The 13134-nt window shown below is 34.9% G+C and overlaps 1 protein-coding gene across 1 annotated transcript; it reads right to left on the bottom strand.

Moving 5' to 3' along the window:
- Positions 1–925: 925 nt before the first annotated feature.
- Positions 926–6576, bottom strand: LOC145165592 (SWIM zinc finger family protein). Its single transcript, XM_079084344.1, has 6 exons — positions 6445–6576; positions 5807–6092; positions 4974–5625; positions 4270–4469; positions 2820–3064; positions 926–2021 (listed from the first exon to the last, which is right to left on the bottom strand). The coding sequence occupies exons 2-6, from the start codon at positions 6073–6075 to the stop codon at positions 1234–1236; spliced, it is 2154 nt and encodes a 717-aa protein (XP_078940470.1). The 5' UTR covers positions 6076–6092; positions 6445–6576; the 3' UTR covers positions 926–1233.
- Between the last annotated feature and the right edge of the window lie 6558 nt (positions 6577–13134).

Below are 13134 nucleotides of genomic sequence, written 5' to 3'. Positions count from 1 at the left end.
TATATATATTCTTTAGGTCCGTTCCAGATGATAGACGATAGGGGCGACCGTCCAAAGCCTATTTTTTAATGGGACTCAAAAAATTTATGAACTTTATTGATGGTATGTTAGACACGATCAATTTTGAAGATATCATTAATAATTTTGCATCTCAAAAAAATAGAAGAAGTATTTTTTAAATATATAGATTTTTGTAATCGAAAATGTTATATTTAGAAGCTAGTATAAATAATTTTCTTTTAGTTATTGAGTTGTTATAAAAAGTTAATGAAGTTTGTGTATTTTAAGGGTCTTTTTTTCTCTCTCGTCCTAGGCTCAAAATATGTTTGGAACGGCCTTAATATTCTTTAATAATTTTTTTATAAAAAAAATAATAAATTCTATAAAAATATAAACAATTTTGCTGTACAAAGGATTTCTCAGCATTTTTTTAGTGAACGATGTCATTTTACAGTACATCACTATTTCATATTGAATAATGCATTTCACAATTAAAACTGAGAGCTATTTTGAGATAAAAAATCATACTTTTTGGTAATCATCAAAGAAATTGACTATAATTGTCACTTTTTTATTATTTTATTAACTTAACAGAACGTTAGATAGTATACATAAGCACTTTTTTTTACTTGATACAAAATTAACAATTTAATAGATAAATAAATCAACTCTCATATTTTTTTCTAGCATCTCCTGAAAAACACCACCGTCATTTTATAAAACATTTTCAAGGATCATTTATGGTAAACTTACTAATACTTGGGAGAAAACAAAGGGAGCATCAATCTGTTTTGTTGATGACCCTGTATGTATTAGTAGTCAATTTTTTTGCTAAAAATGTGAAGTCAATTTTGCTAGCTATCTGCGTTAAATCATCTTATTGCATTAAATAAATAAAAAAATAAATAAAAACACTTATATAGTATAACTTACAAGCGCAACTCTTGTCCTCATTAAGGTAATTTAGTAGAGAAAAATAGCCATGCCTTAAAGTTGTGGATTACAAATAACATAAGCAAATACGTCGATCCATCCTTAAAATGTTTTAGAACAAAAGCGTAATCAAATACAAAGATTATATACGGCGTAATGAAATATATTAGATATAAAAAAATGTTATCTACAACTTTCGTACTTAAAAACTCTAAACCGCATAAAAAAATTGCGTAATACGGGTTTAAAAGACAACAAAAACAATTAAGGTAGCAGAAATTAAGGATCTCTTTCTCTTATTTACCTTATACGCGACAATCTTTTCCTCTTCCGACTCTTCTTCCGAACATTAACACCACTATTCGCTGAGGTCAGCGCCAACGACGGGCCCACAGTGGCCGGGCGGCGGGCTAACGACGTTCTACTTTTTTTAGAATTCCACTTCAACGGAAGCCCATTGACCACCGTTCCAATATCTGTTGACTTATTCAACTCCACAAGTTTCTCAATTTGACCATGAATTTGACCCAACCATGCCATTGACAAATCAAGGTCCATCGAATCATCCAATGGTTTTTCAAACATCTTCACAAGTATCTCTTGAAACGCGTGAAACGACAACGAACTTTGGTACCCTTTTAGATTCTCGCACATCGTGTTGACTTTGACCACGTGTTTGCAGATGTTCCCGCGTAACGACCACTCACAATCGCAAAACGCGAATTCGGACCCAGGATTTGAGACGAAATGGGAACGGGAAGTATCGGTTTGGCTTAGGATTTTAGTGGTGTTTGGGGATAATGTGATGTTGGTGTTTGGGATTTTTGATGCTCGATGCCATGAGGTGGAATTTACGTATTCGTCCTTGATGGTTTGGAAGGAGTCGCTTTCGTCTGCGTAGCGGTCGAGCCAAAAGGAGGAGTGGAGCTCGGTGGTTAGTTTGTGGACTAACCAATCGACTCGTTGGAGTGCACCGAGGTGCGAGTCATCAAAGAGTTTAAGTTTTAGTTTCACGTGGTAGGATTCGATTGCACCCGAGGATTCTTGGCTTGCTAGTGGGAGGGATTTTATTGTTGTTAACCACATCTCTGAGGAATGGAATAAGAAATCAATAAAGGCTAAATGCAAAAATAACAATCTACTTCTGTTGATTTTGTTTATTATTTCATACTATTACATTTATAGGATTGTGTTTTGAAGAATCTACCCGATTATAGCAATGTCCTATCAAACTCTGAAGAAATTTTTGTTGATTTAGTTTCTTAAAACAGTGCCTTGATAAGAAAAGAATTGAAATTACAATGTTCTTCTAACTGAGTAGACATTTTTAGTGTATTTTGAAAAATCTACTCATATAGCATATAATAATTTCAGTTTCTTTTTTTCTTATTTGGACAATATACTTTAAATTTTGTACCAATTATAGCAGCAGAAATTGTTGTCTGGATAACATTGCTTTAACCATGTCGATTTTTCAAAGTACTCAACATTGTAATGGGAAGAAATGAAAGTAGGATGCTTAATAAATAAATAAATAAATGGAAGTTGTTGTTTCTTGCATTTAACGCTAACCAAAAGGAGTAAATACTAGAAATAACAACGTACTCGTAAATATATGTTTATTTATTATAGCATCTTTCTTCCATTTATTTATCTTTCATTTCTTCCATTACAACATTGTATTGCACTAAGCCACTAACTCGATTCTTGTCTCATTAGGGCATTATTATAGTTCGAAAAATCTATCCAATTACAGTAGTGAAAATTATTTCACAAACGGATAGATTTTTCAATGAACAATAAATAAATAAACAAAAGTATGTTGGTATTTGTTGCATTTATCGATTCCCTAAGAAGGAAATGAAAAAGGTAGGATTGTAGCTAACCAATCTTAGGCACCCATGTGGCATTGAAATATTGCATGAAGTCAGTTTGGTCAACAAAATCTTGGGTGAATTTCTGTAAGACAAGAAAAGGATCGACTCCTCCCCAAATGCTGTAAACTATTTCTCCCAAACGTTTAAAAATTTGTCTTTGGACTTCAATGTTTCTACAGTTCTTCACAACATGTCTCAGCCATGACCGACGAACACGCCACACAGAAAATAATACAGGACACGAAAACGTCTCCCTACAAAGAAAGAAAGTACATCATGCTGATGTCATTTAGATATAATGAAACTTTCACTGCTATAAGTTGAGTAGATTTTTCAAAGCACAATGTCCTAATGACAGAAAATTTCAAACTACAGCCATAGCTTTTAGAGTACAATGTCATAATGGAGAAAATTTGGATGTAAAATGTTGTAATAGAAAGAAAATGCTATAACAAACAAATAAATGAAAGTACGTTGCTGTTTCATGAACTAAGACTTTTTTATGCAACAATGTTTTATCTTTTTCCCGATTTCTGTGACAAACTGGTTTATAGACGATATACATACGCTGTCAAGTTTAATTTAAGAACCAAATAATATGCAACACATATTTATGCAATATTGTTTCATTTTTCTACCAATATGTATTATATTTTTTTACCAATTTATGCAATGGACATCAAATATGCAACAACGTTTTAACAGATTAAACAAGTTACTGGTTAAATGTTGTATCTTTTGATCCTAAAATTAAAAGGGGTTGCATATTTCGTCTACAAAACTGGTTATTTGCATAAATCCGTAAAGTGGAAACTACTTTCATTTCTTCCTAGTACAACAGTGTGCTTTTGATTTTTTTCTTGTCCAGCTATTGTACTATGGAAAATCTACCCAATGTAGCATTGTAATTTCTTTCTTGTAACAGTGAAAATTGCACTGACCTTGCTATAACTGAGCAGATTTTTAAAGTACAATGCTGTAATAGGAAAAAAGGAAAGTAGGATTTTACAACAGAGTATGTTGTTATTTCTTGCTAAAACCTGTATAAATATAAGTAAAACGGAAAAAGAAGCATTAATTTCAGGAATGAATAACATACGTTATGCACCTTTAACCCAATATAGAAAGGGATAAATGTAATAATTAGCAACGTACTTTGATTTATTTGTGTATTTTAGCATCCTACTTTCATTCCTTTCTACTACAGTAGTGTACTTCATAAAAACTGTACTTCAAAAAGTCTACCCACCTGTAGCATTATACTTTAAATCCTTATTAAAACAATAAAAATTGCATTTGGTTTGAATGGCATTACTCTAAGCCTATAATTGGGTAGATTTTGAAAGTACAGTGTTATAATAGGAAGAAATGAAAGTACATTGTTATTTCTTGCATTTAACCAATATGAAAATAAGCAATACGCAAAAAGAAGCATTAATTTCAGGAATAAAAAACATACCTTATGGGATCAGTCTCTACTGCTGCATCATCAATAATAAATCCGTTGACTTTCCATGTAGGGTCAACAGCACGGACACGGCCAAGAAGAGCTTTCATCCACTTACATACATCGGATTTGGCAACACTTCGAGTAATTACCCATGCTACAGGGAGTGCGTGTTGTCTCGAATCAAACACAAGAAGCGTGCACAAAGGATACTGCAATCAGAAATTTTAAAAAAAAATTAAAAAACAAAAACACATCAAGGCTATAGGATTTCAGAAGCTAAGGGGTTGTTTCCTTTTGACTTAATGAGCTCAAAGAGTTAAGACCAAAAAAAAACTAGCTTAATGTATTAAGACACAAACCCTTTACCTATTTACCCTTCTTCTCTTATCCTTCCAACTCCTCTCACACTAAAACCGATGAATTTGTGAAAAAAAATTAGAATTAAAGGGTAACATGGTCATTTAGTCTCATTTAGACGATTTATTGACCGTATGTATACAACAATTTATCCAAACTGAAGAAAATAAATAAATAAACCCCACATAGAAAATAGAGCTAGAATACAAGTATAACACGTTGTATTATGCTTGGCTTGAGCTGGAGTGCTGGACCTGGACTACAGATGTCAATGGGACAAAAAATTACACACAAAAAGACGCAAATGCCCTCCTCATCCTCATGATAGAAAATAGAGCTAGAATACAAGTATGCACCTTTAATCTCTTGATTCCAAAAGTTGAATCTGCTGCTATAAGACTCCGATGTCCAAACCTAAGCATCTGCTGCAACTGCCATTCGGTTTGAATCCCAAGAATAAAAGGTTCTGTTTCCGAAGAATCCCGATAATAAAAAATGGATTTCTTATTCCGGTCCGCCCAAATCCTCACACTTTCTTGATCATCCAAATCCAATTCATGTGTCGATCGTTTAATTATCATCCCAAGTTTATGAACATACTGAGAAGCAATCGAATTCACTTTCAAATCCGAACCACAATACCGTTGTATCCCTTCTATATGTTTCTCCAAAACATTTTCTTCCGGAATCCCAAGATAAATCATCGACATCGTTTGTTGTTGGATTTCGTGTCCCACGTACGGGATTTTCTTCGCACCAGGACCAATGGCGTCCCGGTCGAGGGGCCCGTGGCAGATGAATCCGGATTTGCTGACGTGGCGGCGGTTGTTGTAGATTATAAGGGCAAGAGATGGACGCGCGTATAATCTTTTTATAACAAAATGACATGTGCAGCCTCGCATCGATTGAGGTCGGGCTGCCCGGTTTCGGGTGTTGAGTCGGTATCTTCTGCTTGGTAATATGATTCCGCCTTCCCCGTAGTTTTCAGGACCAAATGAGCACCAGTACCTATAAGAATACAGATTAAAAAAAAAATGAGAATTTAGCAAGTGTTATAGGATTTAGGTGTTTATATAAGATATATATGAATGTTTCTTTTGAACTTAATGCAAAAAGAAGAGCTTGATAGAGAAAGTTGGAAAATAAGGCAAGCATAAAATTAAAGTTGAAGAATTTTCAAAATGCTTACAGTCTATACTCAAGATATTCGTCGCTCTTGAATTCCATCAGGCTGCCTAATGAACGTTTCCTTCCTCTCTCAATGTGAAAACGGGTTGGGCATTCTACATTAGAGCACTCGCCAATGATGAATTCTTCAGCTCTAGCATATGGAATTAGTGCCACGTCATCATGGTGTTCAGGAGTCCCAAACTTTATCCACTTTAAGTCAGAAGCAGAGAAATCTTCCACTGATGGATTTTGCACAGGGATGTCATGAATAGATTCGATCAAGTCCATATGCTAAAGATTAAGACCTGTTTGGTACACAACCCACACAATTAAACAAGAAGTATATAAACATGTCTGCCCCTAGCTTGGATTCAGATAGAATCTTTCTTCGCTAAAGTGGTATTTGGCTTAATTTCAAGGTTTCAACGTCTTATGACTAGGGTTTTGAATAAAACAGGGTTGTGCTTTCAGCTTCCAACAATCAGAAATACTATATATTGGTGCAAAAGCAGGTTACACACCTAAGAGAAATTTGATTAAGGTTCTTAAACAATCAGAACAAATCCAAAATGGCTTTTAAACTAAGGAATGTATACAATACAGATTAAACTGAAGCAGGAAACACACATATAAAATTAATCAAGAGACGATGAGTACCGAAGACAGTAACTCCGAATTCGACGTAGGTGATTAGTCGAGGCTTTTCGCCGGAGCTGCAATCTGCGGGAGGTTTCTCGTAGAAAGAGACGGTGGAACCTATCAGTGAGTAGCAGAGGCAGGGGTTTTTGACAGCGAAATGGGGTTTTTGCCATTTTGGATAAATGGTTTAAGGACCCTCTTAAGTTTCCTGCAATTACATTTTCACCCCCGAATATATCTTCTTCTTGTTTATTTAGCTTTAGATAATCGAATGTTGATTTTGGTCCAAAAAGACTACATGGTCATAGCTAGGGCTATAAACGAACTGAACGTTCGGCGAACCGTTCGGCAGAAAATTCGTTTATGTTCGTTTATTTAATAAATGAACGAAGATGAACACAAAGTTCGTTTAGTTAAACGAACGCACATGATCAATGGTCTCGTTCGTTCATTTATGTTCATGAACGTTCGTTCATTTATGTTGTTCGTTTGTTTAAGTTTATTTATCTTCATATATATTCAATTGTTTTCTATTACATTACTATATTATATGTGTGTTTATGTTTATATATGTTCAATTATGTTTGTTTATCTTTGTTCGTTTATGTGTGTTTACCATGTTCATGAACATAAATGAACGAACATGAACAATGTAATTTGTTAAACGAACGAACATAAACAAGAAAACTCATTTTTTTATCCGTTCGTATCCGTTCGTTTGTATGGCTAACTTAAACGAACGAACATGAACAAGCCCTTGTTCGTATTCGTTCGACTCGTTTACAGCCCTAGTCATAGCTAACCACTAAAGTTATCTATGGCAGTCATCGCACTTGTTAAGGATGAGATTTAAAACAGGAAAACTGGACCGAAATTGAAACTGTTAGAACCGGAATATGTAGAATCGGTCCGGATTTTGGGTTTAAAGAACGGCCTTATCCGGGTTCCGGGTAATCTGGGTTTCGGGTCCTTTAGGTCCGGGTTTAAGACTGGAACCGGTGTTAGGAACAGAACTGGTTTCTGTGAAAACTTTAAAACATGCATATCTCATTCATTTGAAATCGGATTGGCATGTGGTTTTTTTCAGTGTGTAGTTTAAAGTAGGTACATGATTTTAGACTATAATGTTCTCATTTTTGGTTTCGTATTCATTGACTTACGATCCCCCAAAGTCAGGATATCAAAGCTGGAAATTTTCTGTTTTTCGGTTTTTTTTATATTCTGTAAAAATTTAAAAACATGCATATCTTTTTCGTTTTAAGTCGGATTAGCATGCGGTTTTTTCCAACATGTAACTTAGAGTTTGTACATTATTTTAGACTATAATGTTGTCATTTTTGGTTTATATTCATTGACTTAAATTCCCCCAAAGGCAGGATATCAAAGCTGAAAATTTTCTGTTCTTTTCAGCATTTTTCTATATTTTGTGAAAATTTTAGAACATACATATCTAATTCGTTTTAGGTCGGATTAGCTTGCGGTTTTTTTAACGCATAGTTTAGAGTTTGTACATGATTTTAGAATATAATTTTGTCATTTTTGGTTTATTCTCAATTACTTACACTTCCCTAAGTCAGGATATCAAAGCTGAAAATTTTCAAAGTTCAACCGACTAAGTAATTACCAAAAAAAAGTTGGTTTTCCTGGTTTTCCAGTTATAGACCCATTTTACCTAGTTCCACCCGACCCACTTCAATATTTCTGGGTTTTCCGGTTCTAGACACACTTTACTCGGTACCTTCCCGAAACCAAATCGGAAACGGTTCCTATATACCGGTCTAATTTTCGATTCTACAAAATCCTCTTAATCGGTTTTTAGGTTTTTCGGGTTCGGGTCCATCCGGATCGGGTTTGAACCCACTTTCATCCCTATCTATTGTAAAGCTCTTTTGTCGAGTGTGAGATTATGACAATACTCGAGGAAGAACCTTCATTTAATTCTATGTCAGTGGTCACGGTATTCGGCCGTATGGAGCCACTAATAGTAAGCACGGTTTAAGCGAAAAAACAAAAGATAATCACGAGGACGATCATGTAATATACTCTTATAATAAAGTTTGATGGTGATCGACTTTACATACCTCCCTTTTAGTGAGAAAAAAAAAAGAATGGGGGAGGGGGGATAGGGATGGTTAAATGAAGTATGTTTATGTGTAAAAAGGGGGTTAGGAGAAGGTGTGTATGTGTGTGTGTGTGGGGGGGGGGGGGGTAAGTGGAGTATAATTCGATATATAGCTTCCTATATGATGTTAGTGTTGTGTTTTTTAGAAATTTTTCTTGAGCTTTTTTGTCTACACACGAACTGACATTTTTACCGAAGACTGTCTGTTATTTAGAAACGGAATACTAAAAAATATGTGCATTCTCTTTTTATAAAAGTAATAAAAAAATGTTTTCTAATTTCATATATCTAAAAAATCTTCTAAATATCACAAACCTTCTTGTAAAAGACATGTGTGTATGTACAAGGTAGTTTGTTTGTTTAGTATCTTTTCTATCACTATAGTCTAATATCATTTATACAACTTGCAGAAAATACAAATAATTTATTTTGTCATGGTTTGCACCACAGACCCCCTTAATTCTAAATCGACAAAGTTTAGATAGTTACTTGGAACTTTTTAAGAAAGGGATAATGACTTAAAAGGGTAATATATTTTTTGACTTGTACACATTTGGTCATTGAGTTTTTTTTTTTTTTTTGTAACATCTCATTTTCACAACCAAAAATTTTCATTTTAATTAAGGTAAAACTTCACAATTATAAAATCCATGTTAAGAAAAACATTTGTTCCAAATTATATTTGTTAAAAATCAGAGTAATATAATAAACGTGGAATCCTCAATGTTGCTAATGAGTGTGGACAGTCACGTCTTCTCCTTCCCACAATCACCGATGGTACCTAAAAACATAAACAACTGGGTAAGTACGGGGCTTAATGATTTCCCCCAAAATACCACATGCTACAAAACATGTACAAGCATGAAAATTGGGTCCACAGTCATCGAACTGAAATGCCTCTCGGGTATGTTGGCTTGTTGCCTCAACCCAACCGCTCCTCCCGAGCCTCCGTGCCTATGGCTTACAGTCGGCCCGCACCTAGTATCTTAGCCTGCAACACACAGTAGGACCGCCTCAACCTCAATCATCATGATATGTCAACATATATAATCAAACAAATACATAAGCACAGGAAACTATGAATCTACCTGTCGAACATCTCCATACTACCTACTCGACCCCTCACAGTACACTGATCCACTATAGGCAACTCCACGGAATGCATAGCCATATGTAACCAGATATGAGATAGACATCCGAACAGATGATCCTACTCTAGAGCCACAACCAAACAAGGAACATGTAAGAAATCCTAGGTCAAGAGTTCCCAGGCTATCCTACGTGGCTACATACAGCCGATAGGGCACTCCACTAGACAATAACCAGCCTATTAGTACTCTGACTAGTATACCACTACTCCTATATCCAAACATACAAGGGTATATATATATATATATATATATATATATATATATATATATATATATATATATAACACATCACTACCACACAACAACATCCTATACACAAGGATACATAACAACAATCTAGTGGGTTGGCATTGGTGCCTTCGACCCACGGGTATAGTGAGGAAAACTCACATGAATCGGAGAACCGAGAACACCACGACATGCTCCCTTTGTACTGATTGCTTCCACGAACCTACTAGCATCAAAACATGGTAGATTATTAATTAACAACCCAAAACCTTCAAGATTGACTCGAGGTCAAACTGGTCAAAAGTCAACAATCACCAGTCAATGGCTATTCACGATGTGACACTCCTTTGGTCACGTCGTAACCAGATAAAGACAAAATAATTGTGAGTCTTCAATAGTCACGACGTGAAAAGCACCTTGCCACGTCGTGAGAACTTACTGAAGGGCGACTTAATGGATTAATCCCTTAATCCATTAAGCCACGAACTCAACTCCTCTAGAAGGCTTCCTTACACCCCATAAGCCATAAAATTGATGTTGTAAGGTCTTACATGCCCAATGCAAGTCTTGAGTTCAAATTAGGTCATTAATGAAAAAAAAGGAGGTCAAAACCTTAAGCATGAGCTCAACCTCCACCAAACTTGAGATCTACCACATCTAACCACCAAAGGACTCTAAGGACCCATAAAGTTGCCAACTTGATGTGCATTTTTATATACTATCTAGCTTTAAATTTATAAACCTAACTACTTAACTACTTATGCACCTATAGGCAGTGTACCTAGTCGTATTATATAATAGCCTAGGTAAGTCGGGTGTCGAACTCAGGGAACATAATTTTAATTTAGAAAATAATTAATTCTAACTAATCTAAGAAAACAAACTTAAATTGGGGGTTTTACTGATTTTGAAAGTTCAGTAGCTTACTTCAAATTACTACAAAATTAACAACTATTAAAACTAAGCAAACATGAAACAATTTTTACTTCGAGATTAAAGAGTATTTTCGTTTAGTTCTGATTCCTACTTCTTCTATGGTTGATTTCTCGTGAATGGATTATATTAATTACCAATTCTTTAAATTACTAGTTATTATGATCAAATACCTAGATGCACCAATTTATGAATTACCATGCAATGATCAAGCACAAGTTAAACACAAAATCGATATACGCATGAATTGGACTATGAATGATAAATCTAAAAGTCACTTTCATGTGATCAAGTCAAGCAACCAAGCACAAATTATAATTAATTATGCTCTCCAACATAGTTAAAGTTATTAGCTTTTAATTACTTAACCCTAAGATATCATTAACCACTAGCTCGAATGATCATAAACAATTAGGTAACAAATTCATCCAATATGAATGATCATCTATTACACAAAACTTGATTAATAAACAATAAAAACTAAAACTTCAACATGCTAGGGTTTTGATTATCAAACACACGTAAAATCAACATAAAGCATCCATAAATCAAAATCAAGACATAAGATCCGGGTTCATCTTCACCAAACAGAAGTATGGGGTGATTAGCCCATAACTAAAACATAAAAAAGCAATAAATCAAATTTAACTAGAAAATACATGGTCAAATCTAGCAAACTGAATGATTTAATGATGATCTTTCTTCAATTCTCTTCAAATCTTGAGTGCCAATCGAAATCTTCACTTTTGGAGGTCTTCTAAGGGTTTTCAATCGTAAACCTTAGCTTAATCCTCAAGCCAACGTCCCACACAACACTAGCAACCAAGATCTCAATACAAAAATACAACATTTTTTTAACTAGATTCGATTTTAGTTTATTATTTAAAATCTTTCTTATAATTTTTAAATCCTAGTCATTTTTTCATCATTTTTTTTCATCAGTAAGCTTGCATTCCTAAATTCAACTCCTTACCCCACACTTAATTGATGCAATGTCCCTATTGCATACTTAAACAATTAAAGAACATAAAATTAAAAAGGAGAAATTGGAACATACTCCCTTAGGATAGTAGTGACGAGATCAGATTCTTGAAAGTATGTGGGAAAGCTTGGACATCTTGATAATAACTGGAAACAGGGTCTTTAGCAACTCAAAAATGTTCTGGATAAATGGAACCAGGTGTTGGGATTCAGTATACTACAACATCCTATGGTGCACAAACAACCTTAATAGCTTTGGATCTAAGTTTTCTCTAATTATACATGCAATAAACATTTTCCAAAGCATGAATCCTAAACTAGCATGCAAGGTGATATGTGAATCATAAAAACTAGTTAGAATGTTACCTTGTGTAGTAGCTTTAATGACTTGGCCTCAAGAAAGCTTAGCACCCCAAGTGTGATGCCTCAAATAGAATCACAAAACACCGAGAGAACTTAGGATGAATATGGAGAGGTTATGGAGACTAGAAATCGGATTCTCCTTCTTAGAAAGCAAGGTGTAACCGATTTTAGCTTATCAATATATATATATATATATATATATATATATATATATAACATGTGGTTGTGGTTTTGGATCAGGATTTTTAGGAGCTAACCTCTCCTTAAAAAGTGTAATCAATTGCCCGCGTTGATCTTGATATTTTTTATGGAAGCTTGATAATTTCTCATGGTAACATCAGTAGCATCATGTCTTTTTTAGAGTTGCATCCATAAATCAAGATTCCATAAAAAATATCGTTAACAAGTGAGCCGAGTTGAGTCTCGATATTTTTTATGGAAGCTTTATAATTTCTCATGGTAACATAAGTCAATTGCCTGGTTGGATTGCCAATACATACTGAGTCCACAACCTCCCGGTTGGATTACCCACGACCCACAACCTTTCGGTTGGAATGCCCCAGCCCACAACCTTTCGGTTGGATTGCCAATACATACTGGGTCCACAACCTTCCAGTTGGATTACCCCCGACTCACAACCTTTCGGTTGGAATACCCCGGTTTGTTGACTGACAACACAAAGCAGTACATTCTCGACCCCACCACACGTTATGGCACCAAGAACACTCAAAAGCACTTAAAAGCACCTTCTTTTTGCTCACAAGGCTAAATCTAGGGTTAGGGTTTCAGGAGAGGGTGTTGGAGAGGTGGAGGCTTTGAATGGAATGGGTTTGGGGAAGTTAAGAAGCTTAAATAGGGCTCAAACCACGAAAATAGTGTTTGTGCACTAATCGTGTACGACTTGTATACTCCTGGTACGCCCAGCGTACT

This window comes from Lactuca virosa, chromosome 1 (genome assembly GCF_052849685.1).
Source record: "Lactuca virosa cultivar CGN04683 chromosome 1, Lactuca_virosa_CGN04683_v6, whole genome shotgun sequence".
Classification (NCBI taxonomy): Eukaryota; Viridiplantae; Streptophyta; class Magnoliopsida; order Asterales; family Asteraceae; genus Lactuca; species Lactuca virosa.
Note: the sequence above shows the minus strand (reverse complement) of the source record. Positions and strands in the feature narration are given on the sequence as shown.

What these genes read in the sequence shown, in the direction of transcription:
- LOC145165592 (XM_079084344.1), bottom strand. Translation starts at nt 6,075, where the DNA reads ATGGACTTGATCGAATCTATTCATGACATCCCTGTGCAAAATCCATCA. An exon ending in GAATATCTTGAGTATAGACT is followed by an intron (nt 5,626 to 5,806) that starts GTAAGCATTTTG and finishes GTATTCTTATAG; the next exon opens with GTACTGGTGCTCATTTGGTC. An exon ending in CACATGGGTGCCTAAGATTG is followed by an intron (nt 2,022 to 2,819) that starts GTTAGCTACAAT and finishes TCCATTCCTCAG; the next exon opens with AGATGTGGTTAACAACAATA.